General features: G+C 40.5%; 2 protein-coding genes across 3 annotated transcripts in view; one reads left to right on the top strand and one right to left on the bottom strand.

The window, feature by feature from the left end:
- sdc3 (syndecan 3) overlaps positions 1-21,259 on the bottom strand; it is a 58,989-nt gene extending 37,730 nt beyond the window's left edge. The window contains exon 1 of one of the 2 annotated variants that reach the window (XM_049475942.1): positions 20,894-21,259. In XM_049475942.1, coding sequence (XP_049331899.1) covers positions 20,894-20,950 — 57 coding nt within the window. In that variant the 5' untranslated portion in view covers positions 20,951-21,259. The remainder of the gene's footprint in view (positions 1-20,893) is intronic. The other variant, XM_049475943.1, reaches the window with a different exon arrangement.
- Positions 1-27,072, top strand: part of rad21b (RAD21 cohesin complex component b) — a 634,821-nt gene that overhangs the window by 570,544 nt on the left and 37,205 nt on the right. The gene's annotated exons all lie outside the window — the stretch shown is intronic.

Below are 27,072 nucleotides of genomic sequence, written 5' to 3'. Positions count from 1 at the left end.
ACCAGTAAGAGCAGAGTGTGAAGGTTCAATAAGCAGAGTAAGAGCACAGTTCTGCTCAAAATTTTGCAATGCACACATCATTATGTGCGACATACCAGAGTTCAAAAGAGGACAAATTGTTGGTGCACGCCTTGCTGACGCATCTGTCACCAAGACAGCAAGTCTTTATGATGTATCAAGAGCCACGGTATCCAGGGCAATGTCAGCATACCACCAAGAAGGACGAACCACATCCAATGGGATTAACTGTGGATGCAAGAGGAAGCTGTCTGAAAGGGATGTTCGGGTGTTAACACGGATTGTATCCAAAAAACATAAAACCACGGCTGCCCAAATCATGGCAGAATTCAATGTGCACCTCAACTCTCCTGTTTCCACCAGAACTGTCCGTCGGGACAATAAATTATTGTGGTCTAAAACCAGGTGTTTCAGTTTCATTTGTCCAACCCCTGTATATATCGTAAAAAGAAAACGCATTGCAATATCAGTGATATAATCAGTGTCCAATATCGTGCAGCTTGAAACTAAAGCAGGTAAGCTGTGTGTGCATTTGCACATCTGCGTCAAAAAGATGCAAAAAAAAAAGAGACGCAACTTAAATTAGCTGGATGGAATCATTAGAAGTATGGGTGTCCACATACATTTGAACATACAGTATAGGACATATATCTTCTATTTAGATGTTAAATAACTATTTAAATATTCAATAAATGCATTCTATTGCTCCTCAGTACTGGAATTCTCCGTCATGTCTGAGCCGCTCTGGGGCTATGGGCTGTAGCACTAGGCGTCTAGGATCTGATTCCTGAGTGACAGCTAGAGCTCTTGTTCCATTACTGTAACGTCTTTTCAAGTCCCATCACTGATTACACCCGAGGCTCCCTGACAAAGCCTTGTGATATGGCAGAAGATAATCGACGGATCTTCAGCCCAGCGGGAGATTTTAACATCCTCCAAGTGTCTTTCACCCCCTCACACCACTGCGGACGCGCGAAAGCGTTCAGCATCTCATCACAATTATGAAAGCTTGACTGAAGAAGGACAGACAGGGTCGGAGAGGGGAAGAAAAAGAAAAGAAAGGCGCACAGGCAACCCCCAGTCATGCCTAGCAAATTAGATTCAGCCAGGACTCTGTGCAGCGCAGAAATCCATTTTATTGTTAATCATTTTCAGCTTTCAAAAGCAGAGTTTATCTCAGCTCTGTAATGGCTATCGCACAGATCGATGAACAGTTCCTGGAGTAATGCCTTCAGCTGCCAAATCAGAGCTGTCCCTCACCGGAGACTATGGACCACAGACTCCACTGTCAGTGAGATCCCGATACACGGAGGATTATGAAGTTGATGAACAGTTAATCTTTCAGAATTCGAAGTGTATCTGTGTACGCCGACTCTCTCCGTCTCACAATTAGGACCCACTCTTGGCAGAGCTGTACACTTGACAGAAGCACATCTGCTCATTCATATTCCATTTCCCACGACTGTGTGAGCACAGCGTCTGCCTTCTCTTGGACAACATTAGGACATCTTTGTCTTTGCTTATTGTGTAAACATCAATTTGATTTACCTGTACCTAATGCTCCTGCCAAAATGATGTCATATATAACACATTTCACAGCATTACGGTAAAGGCTCCTTCGTATAAATCAAGACATTTCAGAACGCGGCCTCCGTTACGTGCCACGGAAATCCCTCAACTCCAGAGGAGCATTTGGTTCTCTTCGAGCAGAAAACAGCCAAAAGCCACAGCAGTGATAATTATGTCATTTCATTTTTTACTCCCAAGCATTCAGATAACCTACATCTGTTATTCAACCAAGTGTGCAGTGATGCTCTCCAGGGCATGCTTTAACTCCTCTTCTCCTCCTCCATTTGTATAAATATGATCTGCTCTGAATAAATCCGTCCAAAGTCATAACGAGAGCCTGGCATCAATGCGGCAAATGAGCAATCTACCAAATTTTACTGAACAGCAGAAAGAGATAATGAATTATGGGAGCACTCGGGCAAACCATCGAGCTCACAGCTGAGCTTCGCTGATATTAATAGTGTCCAGAAAGGCTGCGCTGGGAATAAGGTTCATTTAGGAATAAAGAGGGATTCATTATGAGAATATTAATCAAAACTACGCACTGTAGACAACATGGATGCCATGATTCCATTTTCTTCTGTCCTACAGAAATGAAGCCCAAATTGTTAAAGTTGCCATGTTGCACAGTGTAAAGCAGAGGTGAAGCCTGACTTACAGTACCTAATTATTTAGTAGACCTTACATACATCTTTCCCTAGATCATGTGTGCCTCAGACCTCCTTTGTGACCAGCTTACATTGCAGAAGAAAAATGGATTTTCCACTGGATACCCAGCCTGTCCAGTAAGCATGTTTCTAAAGTCAAAGTGCAAATATTAACTCATCTAGCTTGCTCTAGATTGTATCCAAATAGACTTTTGATAGTCCGGACACCCAAACCACATTTGAAGGTGGTTTGAAGTGTTATTTCGATCAGATTTGTACAAGTGTCTCAGTCTAAAAGAGCTGGGAAAATGGGATGTTTGTCACTGAAACCTACAGGAATGGGCCGAGCTACATATTCTACTGCAGCAGGGGCACTGGACATATGGTGGCTTTATTTTTGAGAAACATTTAAAAAAAACATCCAAAAGTGACTTTCTGTAGTCACTGGGCGCAACAACTCAATAAGCCTTAAAAACATCTAGATCAGGGGTGTTTAAACTTTTTTTTGTTGGGGCCCAGAAGGAGAAATATATTTGAAGTCACAGGCCAAAGACTCTCATGATGTCTCTTAATATTAAACTCCTTAATTACGGCAACTTTTAGACTCATTTGCCCTTTTTCTGCGAAACAACTGAACACTCTCGCCCCTTTTAGACTCTTTGGCCCGTTTTTCTGCACTAGAAATGTGCACTCTCTCCGCTTTTAGACTCTTTGGCCCGTTTTTGCACTAGAAATGCGCACTCTCTCCACTTTTGCACTCTTTGGCCCGTTTTTTGCGCTAGAAATGCGCACTCTCTCCGCTATTAGACTCTTTGGCCCGTTTTTTTGCACTAGAAATGCGCACTCACCGCTTTTAAACTCTTTGGCCCGTTTTTCTGCGCTAGAATTGTGCACTCTCTCCGCTTTTAGACTCTTTGGCCCGTTTTTTGCACTAGAAATACGCACTCTCTCCGCTTTTAGACTCTTTGGCCCGTTTTTTGCACTAGAAATGCGCACTCTCTCCGCTTTTAGACTCTTTGGCCCGTTTTTTGTGCTAGAAATGCGCACTTTCTCCGCTTTTAGACTCTTTGGCCCGTTTTTTTGCGCTAGAAATACGCACTCTCTCCGCTTTTAGACTCTTTGGCCCGTTTTTCTGCATTAAAAATGCGCACTCTCTTCGCTTTTAGACTCTGGCCCGTTTTTTGCACTAGAAATGCGCACTCTCTCCGCTTTTAGACTCTTTGGCCCATTTTTTGTGCTAGAAATGCGCACTTTCTCCGCTTTTAGACTCTTTGGCCCGTTTTTCTGCACTAGAAATGTGCACTCTCTCCGCTTTTAGACTCTTTGGCCCGTATTTTGCACTAGAAATGCGCACTTTCTCCGCTTTTAGACTCTTTGGCCCGTTTTTGCACTAGAAATGCGCACTCTCTCCGCTATTAGACTCTTTGGCCCGTTTTTATGCACTAGAAATGCGCACTCACTGCTTTTAACCTCTTTGGACCGTTTTTCTGCGCTAGAAATGCGCACTCTCTCCGCTTTTAGACTCTTTGGCCCGTTTTTCTGCGCTAGAATTGTGCACTCTCTCCGCTTTTAGACTCTTTGGCCCGTTTTTTTGCAGTGGAAATGCACACTTTCTCCGCTTTTAGACTCTTTGGCCCATTTTTTGCACTAGAAATACGCACTCTCTCTGCTTTTAGACTCTTTGGCCCGTTTTTTTGCACTAGAAATACGCACTCTCTCCGCTTTTAGACTCTTTGGCCCGTTTTTTGTGCTAGAAATGCGCACTTTCTCCGCTTTTAGACTCTTTGGCCCGTTTTTTTTGCGCTAGAAATGCGCACTCTCTCCGCTTTTAGACTCTTTGGCCCGTTTTTCTGCATTAAAAATGCGCACTCTCTTCGCTTTTAGACTCTTTGGCCCGTTTCTGACAACTAGCGTTCAAACTTTGAATCTCACATTATAAAAACCTGCTTAACAGCGGGACAACTTTCATTCTATTTCTAAAATACCTCACGGGCCACTTCAAAAAAGGACCGTAGGGGGCCATAGTTTGGACACCCCTGATCTAGATAAACAGATAAAACTATATATTGGTCACCCCTCTCTTAACAGTTAGGCAGTATTCAAGACCATGGCTGTCTTCATACTATGTTTGTTCTACAGGAATCAAAACTACAGTGCAAAAACATGACAACGTGTCTCGTGGAAACGATAAATGGGCATCGTAGAGGATATGAATGATTATTATTATCATTATTCCTAAAGCAGCTGCATTGTGTGAACAGCAAAGATGGTCATGTCATGTGTCACATCTTAAACTATAATTGGGACAAATCATATTTAAACCACAATATCCTTTGTCGCCTTTGCCCAGAAGTAAAAAAGAAATCAAGGTTTAAAAAATAGTTTATTCTGCTTTTGTTGGAGTAACTGTCTCTATTGTCAAGAGGAGGATTTCTACTAGATTTTTACTAGAAAAGTATTGGATGGATCCCATCATTCCTAAGAACACAGTTCCACTGCTCCCCAGCTCAATGCCACCCCTCTAATCCACCCCTGGCATAAGGCACACTGCCACTAGGTCCACATATATTTAGGTCCACAGCAAAGCTTCTCTAAACAGACTAGACATGATGATGTGATTGTGTGCATGTGCACATCTCTGTCAGCAATGGGTGCAACTAATATTAGCTGAGTATTACATTCATTAGAAGGGGTATCCTATCCACAAACATTTGAACAGTGTACTTATAATAAACAGTAATAGTGCAAAAAAAATAAATAAACTGTTTCAAATTTGTCAGAAACGCTGTTTGTTCTAATATTACAATATTATTTGAGAATATGACACATTTGTCACAGCAATGGAAGCCCTGATATCTGCTATTTGTCACTTCTAAACTGAGTGTATTGTCAGATCCAGCTCCTGTGAAGTACGAAGTGTGAAGAGAAGCTTCAAGTGTGGAAAACCCATTTCACATTTGTCACAGAAGGCAACAGTTGTTGTAGTGTGAAGAGAGCTGCGATGGGGCTTTTTTAAGTCTATATATCTCTCAGCAGTGCTTTTATTGCCACCATTCCCACCAACACCCATTAAGAACTTCTCCAGCTAACCCATTTTAAAGCTAAATCTGCCAGTTCTGACATAGAGCTTAGAGTGGTACTGAATGCAGGTATCAACCCTTTTTGTTCTCGTCCCATCTCCTGTTCTCTCCTGTCTCTTTTTATCCTGTGGAAAATGCAGAACGGTTCCAGCATTCATCGCATTCCAGCCAGGACAACCAAACCAGCTATTTCAGGTCAGCTTTGTTTTGGAAGATACACGTTTTATGGGCGTAAACCACTCCTGTCTTCTGTCTCTTTCTTCTGCAGTTCCAACAACATTTCTGTTTAAAATAGGAAAGGGGATTTCATGAGGCAGCTTCTTTCTAAAGATGAATACTTCAGTACGTTCAGCAAACATGTACTGTTTATTCAACACACATTTGTGCTCAATACAATACTGAACAAAGCAACACACATCTTATCAAAGGAGGAAGCCTGTTACACATTGTTCAGTGTTCAAAGACCGGAAGTGGCTTAAAGATCTTCCCAGATCTCTCATTCTTTATGCTGGGATTCACAAGTGTTGTTTCACAGGAAGAGATCTATCAGGAAAGAGCTTTAATTGATATTGATATATAGAAGTCTTGTTGTTCCTCTCCAAAGCCCTAAAATACAGAAAAGTCTCCACTGTTCAGCCTGTCCAAATGAACACCAGTGCCAGTAATAAAATAGAATGAGTCATACAATTTCATCACAGTTTCTTTATTTAGCGTATATCATTATTATACTTGGTTTTAGCTCACTTTAAAAAGGTCAAGTACTCTTAGGCATGTAATGATGATTATGTTGTTGATTCATCATTCAACATATGGACAAAATTAAGAGACCTCTTAATTTTTGAGTAAAATGAACATTGTTGATTTATTCCATAAACTACGGACAACATTTCTCCCAAATTCCAATTTACAATACTGTAATTTAGAGCACTTATTTGTAGAAATGAGAAATGGCTGAAATAACAAAAAAGATGCAAAGCTTTCAGGCCTCAAATAGTGCAAAGAACACTAGTTCATATTCATAAAGTTTTAGGAGTTCAAAACAATATTAGGTGGAATAACCCTGTTTTTTAATCACAGTTTTCATGCATCTTGGCATGTTCTCCTCCATCAGTCTTTTGGAAAACTTTATGCCACTCCTGGAGCAAGAATACAAGCAGTTCAGCTTGGTTTGATGGTTTGTGATCATCCATCTTCCTCTTGATTATATTCCAGAGGTTTGAATTTGGTAAAATCAAAGAAACTCATCATTTTAAAGTGGTCTCTAATTTTTTTCCAGAGCTGTATATGGACTTAATCATTTTAACTGACTCCAATAGTGTCCTCCTGGCAAAAAGAATCCCATTAACATGAATGAACCAATGTGCTGATTCCAAAGCCTGGATATTCTTAATTATTAAAAGTTTATTTCAAATGGTGACTTTGGATTATTATGCTATTATATTATTCATATATCCGTACCATAAGAGCTGCATTATAGCAATTATTTCTGGGACAATATAGGAGGTCAGGTGATAAAGTCATTTAAACCACCTCCAGCGGTTACGACTGCATAGTGTGAACAATAATAAAAGCACAACATCTCTGACAGCAACACAGAACCACCCTATTACCTGTGTCATCATCAAAGCAAACATTAAAGCAGCTGCTCTCCACAGCTTCTTCTTTGTATCCTGTCTTGTTTGTTTACAGTGGTGGTGGGAGGTGAGCAGACACTCATCATGGACATTAATATCATGGCAATATTGGGCTTTTAAAGAGTTCTGTGAACTTTTTTTTTTCTCTGAGGTAGAATAAGATGCAGAATGTATCTTTAATAGATCAAATCAGCAGTTTGATGGAACAGCCTTTCAAGTTCTGACCTCAACCATTTTGAAAATATGCGGACATACACTCTATGGACAAACTGTACATAAATTCTACAAATTCAGCAAAGAAAAGTGGTTAAATATTTAGTCAGAAATTTTCCAGAAGCTTGTTGTTGGTCAAGGGGCAGCTGGCAGATTTATGTTTTTGGAGGGGGTTATCTAATTCCAAAACAGGTCTACATCTGTTTAAGGTTTTTCTATTTTAGTTAGCTACTTTATATTTGGCACATTTCTGCATTTTCTGGTATTCTTATTTATCTATTTTGCTTTGCTGCTAAAAGGGAAAGGGAAAAAGGCAATCTTATCTTACATACAGCATCAAAGCATGCATACATACATACATACATTATTAATTCAGAAGTTATAAAAGTTCCATAATGTCTTTTAACTTGTCAAGGCCAAAACTTCCCGTTAGTGATCATGATGACTACAGCTGGTAGAAGCTTCTCTGTGCCCACATTAATAAGATTTGTTTGACAGCACTTACCGGATTGACCAACACACATTATAACAGGAAGCACAAGGAACAAGGCAGGTGCATACGCCAGGAATGACTCTTGGAGAAATTCCAATAATACAATACTATAAGTTATTGGGATGTGTAGCCACTCTGCCATGGTCTGGAAAAAGACCAATATTTCAACCCAGCTGAGAGGAAATGTGTTTGGATGGTCAGGAATTGGTCTGTGACAATAATTAAGTCAGTGGAATAAAATATCACTTATCACAATTATTTAAAGAACAATATATCCGCAAAATGGGCACTGTGACCGGCCTATTTAGCAGCAACCAAGAATAATCGTGGCACAGACCTGCCTTCTGAAACACCAGCTCTACTGTCGACAGTCTAGCTAGTTGTACATTGCCACGGACAGGAGATCTGTCATCCAAGACAGAAACCCCTGCTCTAAACCTGACACTTCACTTTACGCCCGACTAAAGTTTAAGGTCCAACACCTGGACCAAGAAACCAAGAGACCTTCTGGAGAAAAGTTTTATGGTCAGACTGGACAAAGACTGTTTGTAGGAATAAAGGTGTGGAACACTCTCCATAAAGTGGATGGAATAATGATAAAGAAGGACAACCTCAGGATTCTTCAGCATAACCTCAAACCATCAGCTAGACGTCTGAAACATAATTGGGTGTTCCAACAGGATAATCACTCCAAACACACATCAAAGGTGGTTGTGGGATGGATAAGGCAGGCTAACATTAGGCTTTTGGAATGGCCTTCAAGTCCTGACCTCAACCATATTGAAAATATGTGGACTGTGCTTAAAAGAATATCAACAATTAAACATGAAATCTGCAAATTCAGCAAAACAAGTGGTAAATATTCAATTAAAAATTTACAAGAAGCTTGTTGTTGGTCAGGGTGCAACTTGCTAAGATAAATTTAACAAAATACACTAGAACTAGTATCATGTCCCATTTATTCTGCCATGCCCTTTTAAAGCTAAGTTTACTGAGCTGTGTGTAGTTGCTTTCCTTTTTTCAGCGATTATTCTACACATGCCCTGCTTGTCACAATCATTACCACCCACTGAGCTGTCCACTGTGAGTGGTAATGCCTTCGGTATTATATTCCAAATACACACATAATACTGTGGATTGAGAACAATTAAACGTGCACAAAATGGGCAAGTGTCTGTCCCCAGACACAAGATAACACCTCACCACATATACAAGTTTGAGTTGTCTTAAACATCCCTGAGATTTCATGATCACTTCATTTATCAATGTACATACTGCTATTTCACGACTTTTGGCATGTCAGTGTACAGTATTAGCTGTGCTGTTTGCATGTTTCCGATCCAGTATGTATACATTGTGACGTTGTGTTGCTTTTAGAAAAAACGAAAAAATATTTTTCTAATAATTATCTATGTCCCACTTGTTCTGCCTCAGATGAAGAACAGTTTAAACAAATAAATCAAAAAAGAACAAAATGGTCTCAATGTTCATATTATATATATTTACAGTCTCTAAAAACCAACAAACAGTATTATACTAGCTGCAAGCTGCTTGAGTTTAAATTACAGATGGCAGAAGTCTAAGTAGTTCTCCCACAACTGGTTCTTATATAAGTGACGTAAACTGTGATGTAAACTGTAGTAAATTACACATTATGTGAGCATGTAGGGCTTTTCCAATGTAGGTGTTGTGCATAATTCAGCTAAAGAGCCTGTGTTGTGTATATTTTTATATTTAATAGGTTTACACATAGAAACCACTGATTGAGCTTATCTAGCATTGTGGCAGGGTGTTTTGGGCAGGGCTTCCACTGAGTTGTAAAGATGCCATATCAATTTGCACTTCAATGTGCACAAAGCTCTCACATCTCTCACCCTCACAGGAATTTGAGCTTTGAATAATTACAAAAAAAAACAGAACCCCTCAGAGATCCCATGGGGCGATAAAGTTGCAACTGAGATTATACTGAAGGTTTAGACCTTGTGTTTATGTATGAGAGAGAGAGAGAGAGGCGACAGAGAAAAGTGCGGACGTGGATGTTCTGGTGAGAAATCCAGCAGTCTGACGAGGCAGACAGCCGCTCATTGAAAAAACAATCCACGGTGTTTTGGGGCGTGTGTGGTTGGCGTGTGTGCATTTGCATTTTGAGAGTAAAGCACATTTTGTTTCATCTCTTGTTTGTGGGTCCCTTGACCGAGTATTCATAAACCCTCAAAACAAGCTGTGGATCGGCGTTCAATCCCAACGAGCGGAAAATGCGGGCTCCTTACATAAGAGAGCAGCCGAGCAGACAAGAACAAGTGTTTTCTCCTCCTTAAAGGAGCTCTAGCGTGTCATACTGTATTTATCTTGGATTAGCTGAATAATAAGATTTTGGTACATAGAAGTGACAAACTGTGAACCTCAAACACTGCTGTCTCTTCACTGAAAAGCAAAACCTGCGTAAGAGCTGTGAAATGGAGCTGCAAAATGGGCCAATTCCAAAAACCCAGAACTGTTACATAACAGTCTTCACCCATTTCATTTATGCCACCAAAACTTACACAAAACCAGTCGAGTTGCTGTCTAGAGGCCAAACACATCGGTTACTCTACTAGAATATGGAAGTAAAACCAAAAAAGTGAGTCATAAATTGCAGGTTAGGGTCACCAATGAAACGCATAAGATAGGTTGCTGTGTTTGACAGGGAGAGCGAGCCAGACAGCCTTGATGTTGTAGAGGTACTGCGATCGATGGCAGAAGGCCAAAGGAGTGTTGACAGTCTAGGGAGCAGCTAAAATCTAATGCTAGACCAATCAGAGAAGAGATAAGAGCCTAGCAGGTACAATCTCTCTTTAGCCAGCAAGCTACACATTGTACTAAAAGGGACCCAGAGAGAACAGTAACACTATACACTAAGGCTAGTTAAAACATGTTTGTAGTTGTTCCAGTCCTAAAAGATGTGCTAAGCTAGGCTAGCCTAGACTAAGCTATGCTAAGTGGCTGTGGGCCATCATGGTGACCTAAACCACAAAGGGAAGTGCACAAAAGGCTAATATAAGGCATAGCTTATCATATTTTATCTCAAAACCTCTATGTATAAAGAAAATCAGCATGTTTATGTATAATAATTTAATCCTAAGACAAAATAACAAGCTGAATAGGCTATTAAAGCCTTATCTAAGCATTTATACCCTAACAAATGTAGCATAACATAACATATACGTGGGTTACGCATCAAAGAACATCTTGAAATACTCAACAAATGCATTCTATGGCACCTTTAATTCTACATGATGTTGACCTAATGGAGTGACAGAATGGATTTTGAATGGATACACCGCTACAATACCAACAGAAAATAATGTGCATGGTCAACCGCGTTGCCATTTAGAGGAATAATATTGATGTAATACATCGACCAGCCGCTTCATTAAAACAAGCTCTTAGTTTCTACACTCACTGTCCATTTAATAAGCTCCACTGATTACAAAAGGACAGTGAGTGTAGAAGCACAGAGGTTTTGATAGTTTTAATAAAGTGTCTGGACTCTGTATGTCATTTCAGTTCCTGGCCCATATTCGCAATGCACCATAGGCCCTGGCAGCCCTGGCCTGTTCAAATAGGCCTCTGCTAATTTGAATAAATGCATTTCCTAGCAACTCTCTTAATCCCACTCACTACTGATATATACTGAGTGGAATTACTGTGTGTTTAAGTCTGTGTGTGTGTGTGTGTGAGTGTGTGTGCCTGTGTCTAAGTGTGTCTGTGTGTTCTACAGTATGGTCTCCATTTTGTTCTTGCCTCCATGGGGATTGAGCGTTAAATAATTCACAATTCTCTCCCCAGGACGTCTTCTCAGACCTTCAGAAAGAGAGAGCACACACACTTTGCGATTCATACACACACTCTCACACTCACACATGCGCGCTCAGAAACTTCGATCAGTCTCTTTTTTCCTCTCTTACACTCTTTCACATGCATATAGCCCTGCAGGTTTGGAAGAAATGAGTTGTGAATACTAAGACACCAGCGTTATGAGGTCTATCTGTCACAATGAAACTTCTGCCTAAGCTTAGCCTAATAAGACGGTGGTGTGATGACTTGGGCGAGATGATGCGTGGGCATTGGTTATTTTCTACGCCATCAGCACTGCAGCTTCCGAAACGGACACGTGGACCATCTGCAACATTCCGCCGGAATTACTCTCCTGTTTGTCCAGAATTATTACGGCTCTTCCTCTGGGGCTGTTCCTGTTGTTGTCTTAAGTGTTTCCCAAATGGTCCCTCTGCCCCACCCTGCTACCGATACTTTAACGACATTCCACATCCCCCCGCGGTCCACGGCCACGCCCCTAACCTCTCGTTAACCCAATTATCCGAGTGGGTCCTCTATCTGTAAGGAAAAGCGTCACTTGCCCCACCCACTCTCAGCCAGAGGCCCTGAGAATATCCGCAGAACAAACAAACAGAGAGGGAGGCGAGAGAGAGAGAGAGAGAACGAGAGAGAGAGAGCACAGAGAAGAGACTACACACACACACACACACACACAAACACACACACAGACACAGCACAGCCTCCCCCCACCTCTCTCTCCCTGTCCTACTGGCTACAGTAGCTGTATTCATATTTATAGAGCAGCTGTATGGAACATTTTACATTCATTGTGGTTCTGCAGCCCGTCCCACCAACGCTCTTTAATTTAGAGGCTTATTATAGTCCAGCACAGACACAAACGCGCTGAAATGTGGGGCACACAGTTTGTGACCATCGTTTTAGGAAAGAAAAACTAAACAAAACGAAAATTCAACCCCGTCACACTGCAGTTCTTTTTTTCTTTTTTCTTTTTTACAAAAACCTGAGGCAGTGTCATGAAGTACCATCTGCAGAACTGTCCACACACCGGAAACACAGCTGAGGGTTATCTGTGCAGCCTTACGGATCTAGACACACACACACACACGCAGCAGGGACACAAACTATCATTTACATCACCCTCTCCTCCACCTCTCCTCTCCTCCCTCCCATAGTCTGTCTCTCAGGTACAGGTTTTCCCCTCCCCCACCAGACTGGAGGAGCAGCATCTTAATTAGCAAGCGAGAAAGAGAGAGAGAAAGAGAGAGAGAGAGAGAGAGAGAGAAAAGGGGGAGATGGGAAAGAGGGATTTATGAAATGAGAGGGAAAGAGAGAGAATGAGATAGAGCGAGAGAGGGATTTTTTGAATGATAGAGAGTGATTGAGACAGAGAAGGGAAAAGGGGTTTATAGAAAGAGAGAGAGAGAATGAGAATGGAATAGAGAGAGAGAAGGGAACAGAGGCTGGTTGAAAGAAAGGAGAGAAATAGAGAGGGGAAAAGAGGGATTTATAGAATGAGAGAGAGAAAAAGCGAGCGAGAGGGGCTGCGATAAAGCTGTGACTGTACTTTGCTCTGTGGTTGTCATGGCGACTCTGTGGAGCAGGTATAAGGCAGGCGGTCTCCTGGGAAAGAGCATGCGGCCCTGCACTCCTCCATCCAATCCCATCCCTCGCTCCCGCTCTCCCCTTATCTTGCTGCCTCCCTGCATCCCTCTCCCCCATCTCCCTTCTGCCTTCTTTTCATTTTGTATGTAAATACAGCTGCTGGTGTGTTGGACACGGTGTATTTACTGCGCCCCAGTAAACAAGCAGATCTCCTCACAGCTACACACATTTACATTCACGCTCAATCACAATTAGCCACTCGATCGACACGCGTGTGCGCCGCCGCCGCAGACACTAAATCAAACCTTTCATTTGCGTAGAGGTAAGGAAGAAGTGGGGAGATAAACGGTTATCCATATTGGTGCCGTGACCCAGATTTCACCCGCCGGCATCCATCACCTGTGGTGCTGTCTCTGGGGAGGGGCGTGGTGGATAGGTGGAGGTCAGGGGGAGGTGAGGGTGAGGCAGCTCAGTTAGATTACTCAGACAACCTGGCTGTGGAGACACTTAACCGACCCTGACACTTAACTGAACCAGTTAACCTTCCAAACAGGCAGCTTTTTAATTTAAAGAGTTGTTAGTAAGTGGTAAATACATGGGTTAAAATAGTTCAGCTACAATACAGCTATAGAAAAAAATAAGAGAGAAAGAAACTTAAAAAATGATGAGTTTCTTTGATTTTATCAAATTGAAAACCTCAAACCAAGCTGAACTGTTTGAATTTTCACACCAGAAATGGCATAAGGTTATCCAAAAGAAGGTGTAAAACTAGCGGAGGTGAACATACCAAGATGCAAAAAACTGTGATTAAAACCAGGGTTATTCCACCAAATATTGATTTCTGAACTCTATGAATATGAACTTGTTCTCTTTGCATTATTTGATGTCTGAAAGCTCTTTATCTTTTTTGTTATTTCAGCCATTTCTCATTTTCTGCAAATAAATGCTCTGAATGACAATATTTCTTTTTGGAATTTGGGAGAAATGTTGTCCGTAGTTTATAGAATAAAACCCCAATGTTCGTTTTACTCAAACATATACTTATAAATACCAAAATCAGAGAAACTGCTTCAGAAACTGAAGTGGTCTCTCAATTTTTTCCAGAGCTTTAGGTTACACCCATTGCTGACACAGACGTGCAAATGCACAGATAAACACAGCTGCTCTAGTCCTTGTAGAAGAGAGGTATTGCCAATAGAACGGGATTCAGGAGCGTATGAACATGAACCTATTGGCAGCATGCCTAATGCCATGCAAGGAACTGTGGAGCAGTGGAACTGTGTTCTCTGGTGCTTCACCCAATGCTTTCAGAATGAGTTGGGGATAAAGTGGGGTGGCGAGCATCCAACATACTATCTTGCTAATGCTTTTGCTGCTGAATGCAATCAAATTCTGACAGCAATGCTTCAAAATAGTTGGTGTGGTGCAGTGGATAACACCACCCCCTGCCAGTGAGTTATCATGTGGAAGATTGCGGTTCAATTTCAGGTCTGGGTAACTAAGCTTTGCTACACCAATAAGAGTCCTTGAGCAAGACTCCTAACACTACATTGGCCAAACTCTGTAATAGGAATAACCTCGTAAGTCACTCTGGATAAGAGTGTCAGTTAAATGCTGTAAATGTAAACGTAAAATCTAAGTAAAAAGCTAGAAATCTAGTAGATAGTTACTTCAACTGAAGAATATGACCATGATTTAAAATTCTACAGCAGCCATGGAGCAGATATAGCCATGCAAATGGCTCAACAGTGGAGTACACAGGTATTGAACCCACAACCCTGTGATCAGCAGCCCACTGCCCTAACCACCCTAACCATGCTCTTACATTTCTTAGCAAAGTAAAATGCTAGTAGACGAACCCTGGAACACAGCCTTTTTTATGCCTTTAACACCATAGATATTAATACAGCAAAGTGTCCTGACACCTTTGATATCATATGTTGGGTAGAACGTTTTGGCTTAGTGCAGTCAGTAGAGCCTTTGCATGCTAGACTAATTAACTAATTTACATATAAGTAACACAAGAAAAGTGTAAACTGCTCTCGAGAAGAGAATCTGCAAGTAACCAGTTGTATAAAAATATAAGAAGAACTGGCTTATAATTCTACTATGCTGTACATATTATTATTCACAGGTAATTGCTTGATTAATTTATTGTGCTCTACCACAACTATGCAAAATGTTTACATAATCCTGTTGGTGGCATTTTATAAAATTTTTGTGCTCTGACACATTTGCATGTATGATTACTTACATGAAAAACATAATTAAACTATTGGCATCAGTCTACAATTTTAAAATATCTATGTGTGTATCCTACAATCAGATAATAAAGAAGAAATTAGAATTATCAAGTGACACTGGACAATACAAAGTATTCAGTATATTGAATGTACATTATTAATTAATATATAACACTTAATAAAATGCTATGCAAAGTAGCAATATATTAAAAAGACCTATACACTTATTCATTCATTATACTCTCTAATCAGCCAATCACATGGCAGCAGTGCAATGCATGAATTATGAATTTTATGACCACATTTTAGTGAACAACGTAAATGTTCTTCCCAGTTACCATAGATCTGCAGGGATTGTGTGATGCAATCAGGCCAAGACTGAGCAGAATCTCAAAAGAATAGTTCAAACATAATGTGAATCCATGCCATAAAGATTTGATGCTGTTTTCAGAGTACAAGGAGGATTCAGGCAGTATTTGCTACTTCAGCACATGCCATCAGTGATATGATGATTCAAGAGAAGACTAAAGAGAAGGAAGAGAACTTAGAGAACTTGAGGTCTCGTGTTTGTGCAGTCTCTTTCTTTGGTAAAAGGAGCTTGTAAGGAGAGACATAACAGAGCTAAAAGAAGGGAGATGAGTGGTGGAGGTGAGTAAAGACTTGTCATGAACACGTGAGCAAGGTAGCGACTGTATGTATAAGATTAGATTCAGAAGAGTAGCTTTAGGTTCCTTCACATAAAATATAAATAGTCATTTTAATAAAACCACTTAGTATACAGTAGGGCCAAATTAATTGCTCGGGAAAAGAGCATATGTATACACTTTAAGTATTTATGTATGTTCAAATCACCATATAATTTTGATTCAGTGCAGCTCATCTTTTGATGTACTGGAGTTGTTCTGTGTGTGTGTGTGTGTGTGTGTGTGTGTGTACAAAGTGAGAAAGCCAAAGGGAGAAATTTCCTGCGCCCAACTGTTTCACACATTCCTCTCTCTCTCTCATTTTCTCTTTCTTCTCCTCCTCCTCTCTCTGTGTGGTTATCTTTGTCGTCTGCAGCACAAAACACTGCTTCAGTACTGACCAACATGATCCTTAGCACACACACACATCAGAGAGGAAGTTGGACCCTGTTTTGTTCTAGATCTTTATTAAACTTCATTTTTGGCAAAGAAATACAGATAGGATGTGACATCACAGAACAACTTCACATCTGACTTCTCTCTCTAAAATCACTCTGTGCACTCTGGACAGCGTAAAATGCAACAGCGGCCTTTTAAGTTTCCTGAAATGGCAAAAGTGGGTGTAAATGAATATGTGTGGAGAGAGAGAGAGAGAGAGAGAGAGAGAGAGAGAGAGAGAGAGAGAGAGAGATGTATACCTGTGTGTATAAGTTCACAGACCTGGAGAAACAAGACTTATGAGCTTTGATTCAAAAGGTTTATTAAAAAGAATAATTCAACATATTTCACCTTGACTTTTATCTGACCTATCTGTAGCATAAGATTAATGAGTGGTGGGACGGTGGGGCAAAAACATGAAAGTCACGGTATAACAGTATGAAAATTAATCATGAAGTCTTACCTCAGGTATCCTGAGGTGTTATCTTGTGAGTGAGGCTGAACTGAGTGATCAGAGTGCACATGGCAAGACAGTGTAAATTATCAGAGTCTGAGTAAGGCCTTGTAGTGGGTGGCAGACCAGTGAGGGTATTTAACATTCCTTAATTCACATGTGTACCATTAATACACCACAGAAGGCATTACCACCCAAAGTGGACAGCAGAGTAGTTGGTAATGATTGTGACTGGTGAATTCTGGCTAGAATTATCTATGTGAACTCAAATATCAAAAATCACATCTGCTTTCAATGAAGGAGACCCTACATGCATATTCTGCTGGTCAGTGCTGCATTATGTAACTTTAAGGGACATGGCCAAAGTCATGGAACATGGATTCTAGTTTTGGCATGTCAGTGCATCTAATGCACAGTGAGAGCTAACCAGGATAACACACAGTCTCCAATTGGCCAATTGTTGGGGTCAGTTAAAATGCAGTATTATAACTACCCTCCTCCCAAAAAAATATTGCAGGCTAATTTGAGTTACTCCCATTTCTGACACAGATGTTCGAATGCACACACAGACGGTTAGTCTTTAAATAGACATGCTGCCAATAGAATAGGACTCTCCAAAGCAGATAAATACTGGCAACCTGTCTAATGCCAGGCATAAGACAGAGGTGTATGAAATCCCCCAGCATTAAACGGTAGAGACGTGCAAATGTGTTCTGTGGAATGATGATGTTATAATGCATGAATTTATTTTGGGATGAACTGAGGCGTTGTGGAGGAATTGGGGATGTGATATGATGGTGATCATCCAACACCCTGATCTCTCTAATGCTCTTTTCACTGAATGCAAGCAAATCTTCACAACAATTTTCCAAATATCTAGCAGAAATTCCTCCATGTACAGTAGAGACTGTTACTAACAAAAGGTGGAGGATAAATAAAAGAGATTTTTATTACTCTTCAAAAATGAGCTGATGCCCCAATACTATGTCCATGTATTGTATTAATTCAACACTGTTCCTTATATAATTGTGATCAAGATAAATGTGTCACATGCTCATGTTCACAGTCGGAGTCACACATTCAGCTGCAGTCACACACAGCACACAAACCCCACAGATTAGAGATCTTCTGCACACGTCACAGAACCATCTGTAGATATCCCGTTAACCTCAATGAATACATTCATAACCAGGAATAACTCCAGCCATTCAGAACTGAATTCGGTTTAAATTTTCACGTGGTATTTATTACGTCCACGAATGGCTCAGTAAACCTATAATCAGCCACTGAAGCCATTTCTTAACATGTCTTATTAGCTTATCTAATATTCTGTCCCAGATTTTCCATACACAATTCTGAACTACACACTATATATACACACTAAACTACACTAATAAGTGTCCTTCTAATGAGGGTGTAAATAAAAAAACAAAACTTCAAAATACATGAGGTCTGGTTTCTTATCATTTGTTTTGAACAGTCGTATAAGTTACAGTCTGTTCCACCTAGTGTTAAACAGTCCCGCAGGATAGTCGGTACAACGTGTAATGTAATAAGCAGTAAAATGTACACAGTGAACACACAACACTATTCACTAAGTCATATTATTATGTAGGGCTCGCAAAAACAAAAAGCTGTTATGTCTTAAATTTTCCTAATGTATCCTACATTTAAATAATTTAAATGTTTTAAAACACCCTTGCTGATCTTCTAAAAGCAGGCAGATCTTTCAGCTCCTGTGAGACATTTGCACTCCCCATAGTCACACGCCAATCACCTTGAGGTAAACTTTAAATGAAATGTTGGCACTAGACAACAGAAATCTAGCAGAAGTTAACCTCAGACTTCACTATTAACGTTTATTTTGAAATGGAATAAAAGAAAAACAAAACAGAGCACAAAAAAGGCAATTTCTCCAAACAACTGACACATTACAAATGGACCTTTTAAAGACAGAACTCACTTATACAAACAAACTGACTGTATCAATATACAAGTCATTACCAGCAAACAGACAAAAGACCATGGCAAATACAAATAAACAAACACCGTGTCAGAATAAAAGTCATAAATATGAACAAAAAAATACAGGAGGACACAAACAGCACAAACAACAGCTCTCGGTTTGAGCTGAAGAACCTACTAATCTTTGATTCCAGCTGGAAACAAACTTCTCAGGTTCCAGAACCTATTTTTGTTGGTGAAAATACTCACAAAAGTTTCACAATTAGGTGTGTGAACCGGAAACAGAGCCTGTTCCATGTTGGTGGAAAAGGGCTAACACACCATGTTAAAACATGGGAAACTGATTAAGGGTTGCTAAATATTATTGCTGCAACTTTTCTTTTTCCACTTTTATCCCCATTGTCGAGATTTGACTGACAAATTATAGAGTTCTGTTATATTAGAAGTAAGGTTCATTAAAACAGTGCTTTTTTGTCTTGACTGTTAGATAGCAAACACATTAACCAACTGAAAGCCAAAATTAAAAATCTGCTAACCTAAAAGACTGGCTACTTCAATTCAACTATCAAAATAGTCATCTGTTGCAACCCTATATGGGACGGAGCATCAGTCACACGGCTGTGAAATTTAACTTAATAAAATACAGTATATTAAATATTTACTATGGTTTAAATGAAAGTAATCTGAAAAGCTTGCTGATAGATGCGAGACCTGCCCTCAATGTTTGTGAGAGAGAGAGAGAGAGAGAGAGAGAGAGAGAGAGAGAGAGAGAGAGAGAGAGAGAGAGAGAGAGAGAGAGAGAGAGTGAGAGAAAGGCGGGGGACGGAATCCCTTGCCTGGGAGACAGTGAGGGTCAGGCCCCCTGTGGCTGGTAGGCAGCTGCACACTGCTGTTATAATAATCACTCCTATGACAGAACCGAATGGACTGCGAGTTACAGATGCAGCAGATCGAGTCTGGATTAGAAAACTCTGGGGTATTCCTTTAAGATTTAACCAATCAGCACTGGCTCTTCATTAATGCATCACAAATGGGTTTACTCTTATCCCTGCAGCATGCATCTCCTCACCTCTCATAAACAGCTGTGAGATCAATAATATGCTGCTCTGCTCCTACTGTCTCATCTCTAATCATATCTCCTCTCTCTCATCCCTCTCTCTCTCTCTCAAGGCCTGATGAGACTCCAAAATGACGTCACCGCTGTGGCGCTCCCCTGCAGGCGCTTCTATCCACCCCTAACACCAGCCAGTCTCTACATACAGCCCGAGCTGCCCCAACCCCACCCCAGTCTGCCCCCTACTCCACCCACCCACCCTCATCTGCCCTTATAGCCCCCCCTGTGCTCTCGTTACCGCACCCCTCATGTCCAAATTCTATCAAAAAGCGTAATCAGGGGGGATGCGTTAATTATAGCCTCTCTGAACACACAAACATGCACACTCACACACACACACAGCGAGGGGCTACTACGCATCAACACAGACACACAGGACCCCCTGAGAGGGGGGCATAGGCCGAGTGTGTGTCCCTGACCTACAATGCCCACGCACACACCCACCCACCCACTCATCCATCGATACACACACACACACACATCCATCCATGCACACACACCGATTAATAAAACGTTAACGGGAACAGCCCCCCACCACTCCAAACGCTCGTGCACAGATATACGGGGGTCTCGATCTCACGAGAGCTGCCTGCGACACGCAGCCTCCTCGCACGCGCCGTCTGCGGCCCGCAGACAAATGTGGGTCGCCCCGAGATTTACCGCCGCGCGCACCGTGAGCATCAGCCATGCACGTATACATACACACCTAATGAACAATGCCCTTATACACATACACATATATACACATAAGATATAGACGCGCACAGGCGCGCGCACCCCTTTCCAAATGCCCGTGCCTTCACATTCACACATACACACACGCATGCAGACACGCACACGCACCCACGAGGTCCCCCATCACACTAACAATAGAGCGTGCGAGCGAGCGTGTGCTCCGCTTACCGCCACGGTGTGCGCGAGCAGCAGCAGCGCGAGAGCCGTCCAGCACGGGAGCTTCATGGCGCTCCGGACGCCTGCAGCAGACACGCGCCCCCGCGTCTCCTTCCTTCCCCCGCGAGCGGAACACAGAGCAGGACGGAGAAGACCTCCCGAGACCCTCTGCTCCTCCTCAGTGGTCGGGATCCGGGCTGAGCGCGAGCGACCGCCGGTACATCCGTCTGTCCCCCGAGCGCGCGGAGGAGCTTAATCCCGCGGAACACGGAGCGGAGAGACACACGGAGCAGCGCGAGCGGCCTCTCTCTCTCTGCCTCTCCTCTTCACACACTTTTCCTCAGCTCGGGTCCCTCTCACGCTCACAATTAGCGAGTCTCTCTCTCTCTCTCTCTCTCTCTCTCTCTCTCTCTCTCTCTCTCTCTCTCTCTCTCTGGGCTTTGGGCGGATTTTCCTCCTGTGTAAGAGCGCGCCCCCTGCTGCAGACTCATCACCATCAGCATCTAACATTCAGTTGCTTCTGTTTAGATTAGTGGTGTTCAAAAAATTACACAGTAAAAAACAAAAAACAAAAAGAGAACCCATTGTGTCCCTAAAATCTATGTAAAGTTCTTTATCCTGGCCTTCACTTTAACTTTGAAGTTCCTAAGAAAAATATACTTAACATCCTGGCAGCATCACAGGACAGTGTGTGAATGTGTGCTCATTCGTCTGACCTTATTCACATAATGTAGTAGTGCTGAGTTAGTGCTGCTGATAAAACTAGCTTCATTTATAAGAGTATTATTTGCTTCTACAGCTTAATTACAACCATTTCAATATATATATATATATTTTTTTTGGGGGGGGGGGGGTATTTATCTTTATCTATTTTGTATATTATATTTTTATTGTATTCTTTTATTTTATCTTATTTTATCTATATATCTATTTTAATAACAGCTATTGGGTGTGAACTGGATTGTGAGATCACAATTTCGTTCCACCTCATGTACCACATGTGATGCTAATGACAATAAAATCTCCTTGAATCCTTAAAACAATTTAATTTTGTTTTTTGATCCATATAACTAGTTCTGACCTGATTTCTAGTTCAAAAGAACCCATGATGACATACAACTCTGGAGAAAAAGAGACCACTTCAGTTTCTGAATCAGTTTCTCTTATTTTGCTATTTATAGGTATATGTTTGAGTAAAATAATCATTGTTGTTTTATTTTATAAACTACAGACAACATTTCTCTCAAATTCCAAATTAAAATATTGTAATTTAGAGCATTTATTTGCAGGTAATGAGAAATGGCTGAAATAACAAAAAAGACACAGAGCTTTTAGACCTCAAATAATGCAAAGAAAACAAGTTCAGATTTATGAAGTTTTAAGAATACATAAACTTAAACATAAAATTTGGTAAAATAACCGTGGTTTTTAATTACAATTTTCATGCATCTTGGCATGTTCTCCTCCACCAGTCTTACACACTGCTTTTGGATATCTTTATGTCACTCCTGGTGCAAACATTCAAGCAGTTCAGCTTGGTTTGTTGGCTTGTGATCATCCATCTTCCTCTTGATTATATTCCAGAGGTTTTCAATTTGGTAAAATCAAAGAAACTCGTAATTTTTAAGTGGTCTCTTAATTTTTTCCACAGCTGTATATATGTCCCAGACCATTCAAAATCTACTCTAAAGTTCATTACAGCACTCTATCATTTTAACTAATGAAGTCCCTAAGTAACAGCATTTCAACAGACCTGATGTCTAGAAAGTTAAGAAAAGTGTAATTTGCATTACATCAGTATTTTAACCTATCACACTTGTCCTTCTTTTGATTTAAGCTTTTAATAGTTTATTTACTATTTAAATGTAAATAAATTAATAATGCTAGTCTGAGAAAGTGTAATTATGTTTATAGTTTAAGTAAATTACGTTTATTGTAAAATAAAACTTAAAACACATCACCAGGTATAGATTACAGGAAGAAATTGGAGCCAAATGTGCTAAAGGTAACATGATTTATTTGCTTTAAAAAAAACATAATGCATTGAAGTTTCCAGGTTAATTGCATGCGTTTCTGCACACTAGTCAGATATGTTATATGGAAGGTATCAAACTTACAATCTTGTTGTCGATGGCCTGGTACTCTAACTGATGAACAACTTCTGCCCCACATCCTACTTCTGACAATGACTCGGGGTGGCTTAGTGGTTAGAGCACTGGGTCATCAACAAGGTTGTGGCTGTGGTGTTGAGTCTTTGATCAAGGCCCTTGAGCTCATTGCTCCCTGGGCACTGAAGCAATGTCTAAAATAAATGTAAGTTTAAAAATGGGAATGGGTTTTCTAAAACTTACAATTTACTTTGCACTGTACCATTAAATACAGTTTATTCCAGTTTGAGGACGGCGAAAGGGCACCGCATTACATTTAATCTTGTGGTTGGGCACTTAAGCACTTAACCGGGCACTTCTTATCAGCACCCTTTACCGGAAGACATTGTCAGTCATTGTCTAGAGGACATATCATCATAATTTTTGCGAGACATGGCACTGTGGACTACCATATCACAATTTAGTTTTTTCAAAAGAAGTCTTATCTCACTCATCACTTTAGTGACATATTTTCAAAAATGGGGTACTGGGGGCAGACCATGAATAAACCTTTTTATTTTATGTAAATATGATTGTGATTTTTACGTGATTTTTTTGGTAGGTACTTTAAAGGGCTCTTATATTTCAGCAGGTAGTGATAGTTGTGGCTCAGTCCTACAGGGTTGTATTTGGCTCAGTGGTCAGAGTGCTGGGTGTTTGCTCTCAGGGTTGTGGGTTTGAGGGCTTTAAAGCAAGACCCCTGAACCTCTCAGTACCAGGCAGCCCCCCCCCAGCATGGATGACCCTATGTTCTATGGTGGAATATGTGAAGACAACAACAGTAAATCAGTATCAGTAAAATGAGTTCACTTCTGTATTTGACTTTACATATTGCTTGTGTGTTATTATGCATTACACTGAGCTGTAATACACTCCATACGATCCATAATGATGTATTGGTTGATCAGATTGTCTCTTTGAATAAAAATAGAATGTGTGGTTTAAATGTATTTAGTGGTATTTGAGTAAAAACAGCTATTTTCCCTCACAAATAAAATAGTGAGTGATGACTTTAATAATTAATTATTAAAAGAAAATGTGATGTCAGAATTAGAATAATTCCCCAGTTTCGTTGACAGTACCCTGGAAAGTGTGTGATGTAACTGTCTGTATTCACTGTACTGTTGAATGATTTACGAGCTTATTTCACTCCAGCATGTTGTGTGTCTGCTTCTCTCACATCATAACATGATTTAGTCACAGAGAAGTACAGCAATGTTTTCCCTCTTTTTTTATACAGTTCATCAGATTCTATTTACATAATCAGGTTCATGGGGAAATGTATACATTTGTTAGGTTTAATTACAATCTAAAAAAAATAAAGCAATTCATTTAAATGAAAAGACAATATGCAAAAAATCATACAACAACAAATAATGCAGTTAATAAAAATGATCAATTACATTAAAGTCAACAAATACCTAAATAAATAAAGTAATAAACACATTTTTTCATTATTGTTTTTGGTGTATTCACATTTGATTGGTCTATTCCCTGCAAAGAGCCTGTGAGTCAGCCAATCAGTTTTAAGTGTGGGCGGGCAGTGTTTTTTTCCCTTTCCTGGACGGTAAGCGTTCAGTTCATTTCACCTCTGACTACTCTAAAGTATATCCATGTCTGGTAAAAGTAAAAAACAATGAAAGTCCTGCCCGCTGTACAAGTCCGCTTCGTAATAGTGATTTTAGCATTGCCCACACGGGACTAAATGATTGCAAAAGACATGTTGGGGTGAGTTAATGTGACTATATATACAGTATATAAAGTCCAATATACAGTATATAGGTCCAAGTCCAGGTCTGGGGGTACCTCCCTGAACTTGTTCGGATGTCTGAGTAAAGCACACTGAAGGTGGGCAGATACTTTTTGCTAATATAGTGTATGTTTTCCCCTCCTCACTACTATTCTTACTAGTGTTCGTACTAAGAATTCTATTGCTTTCGATTTAAAAGTAAAACCTCTTAAGGAAATCTGCTTTAAGCTCAGTTTTTGACTGATTGTAGACACAGCAGCATTTTATACTATGCTACACACCCACTAAAACCTAATGTGTGTGTGTGTGAGTTTATCCCGTCTGTGATGATGACCGAGACACAGACAAGGTTTTCAGACATGCTGGAGTGTGTGTGTGTGTGTGTGTGACTGACAGGATTGTGATTTGATCCATCACGGAGTGCTGAGCTAATCCAGACACTATAGGAGGATGGAGGATAGAGCTGAGCTGAGAGGAATTTATAACAGAAGTGGAGGGAGTGGGGGGAGGGGGCTGAACCTGAACCCACAGTAAACCCTTCAGTAAAGGTATTGTTACTGCTGTGAAATAGAAAAGTCAGCAGCTCAAAAACCTGTGAACCTTTTGAACATCCAGCACACATCAGTATAATGTGTATTAGAGCTGGACTCCCAGGGGCACTGAGTGGTCAGGAGATCACCGGTTTGAATCCTATACATGTAGCTTGCCATCAGTTACCGGAGCCCTGAGAGAGCACAATTGGCCTTGCTCTCTCTGTGTGGGAAGATGGTGCTCTTTCCCCTCATCACTCCAAAGGGTGATGTTATTTAGCATGAGGCACCTGTGAGCTGATGTATCAGAACCGAGTTGCTGTGCCTTCCTCCGAGCGCACTTTGATGCTACTCGGTAATTCTGCATTAACAGCAGTTCGAAAAGAGGCGGTGGCTGACTTTCCATGTATCAGGGAGACATGTGCTAATCTTCACCCTCCTGGTGTTGGGGCATCACTAGTGATGGGGGGGGACTCCTAATGAGTGGGTTGGGTAATTGGGCATGTAAATTGGGAGGAAATGGGATAAAAAAATAAATAAATAAAATTATTTTTAAAAAGAGCAGGACTCCCAGGATAACAAAAGGACGTTGAATCAGTTGTATGGATTATGGATATGTATGGATTATTTTAAACTTTACATTAAATATGTATATCCTGTTTGTATTCTATTACAGCTTATAGTGCTGTGGTCTTGCAGTGTAGAAAGGGACATTAAATAATAAGGATTCGTTTTATTGATATTATATGTGTAAAACTCATTTCACCTAAAAGCATTTTAAGTGCAGATTCAGAGTCTCAACCATTTAAAACCTTTAAATAAGGTTGAATCAGTCAGAATTTGTCCAACATTAACCAAAGCCCTTAAGCAATGTTAAATAAAGGTTGTTGTAAGGTAGTTTTTTCACCATCAACTTTAAAAAGATGTAATGCATCTGCTTTTACTCCTCAGTATAAGAGGAGTGTGTGTTTAGACTCACAGTTACTAACCAAACACTAGTATATTAAGGGCAACAGCAGGATGAGGAATTAAATATTAATGACTGGTAACTGAGCAAATGTTTAACAGAAATTACAATTTTGTCCATATTTGTGCAAAAATATTTCACTCGATATAAATATTCCCCAAATCTACCCACTGTAGCCTGAAAAGTGTATTTGTAACTAATCATTAACTTTATAGTTTACTGACTTCCATCACCTCAGCACTTGGGTGTATGTGGCTTTCAGAATATGACTGACTTGACTGTAGTGATGGTGCAATCCCATTCTTTATAAATACATGAATAATACATTAAGTGCACATGATTGTTTGGGTTTGGTTTTAGTATCTTGTTACAGGTTACTTTTAAGATTTAATAAACTGCAAAAAATATTTTATCCTGTTTTTGTTTAGAGTAGCCATCTACTGTTCTGTTAGACAGTATAATTAAATTAGAATGTTAGATTTTAGAGCATCGATATGTAGATCTGATCACACTCAAAGACTAGAACATTTGTGATGTCAGGGTGTTTGATCATTACCACCACACCCCTCCACAGATCAAAACATGGGGGCACTGTACCCACCTAGCTTTCACCTGGCATTAGCCATGGAGCAAATAGGTTAATTTTTAAGGTACTATTCTATTGGCGATACCTCTCTACAGAGACTAGGATAAGCTGTGTGGGCATTTGGTGAGGTATGCATTGCAACTGCCCAGCTCCCTCACCCTTCTCAAACTTCAACAATGCTTAAGCATCATTACATGTTAATGTTTTGGCC

Source organism: Astyanax mexicanus, chromosome 3 (assembly GCF_023375975.1).
Source record: "Astyanax mexicanus isolate ESR-SI-001 chromosome 3, AstMex3_surface, whole genome shotgun sequence".
Lineage (NCBI taxonomy): Eukaryota > Metazoa > Chordata > Actinopteri > Characiformes > Acestrorhamphidae > Astyanax > Astyanax mexicanus.
The sequence above is the reverse complement of the archived record's forward strand: the minus strand, read 5'-3'. Positions and strand labels throughout refer to the sequence as shown.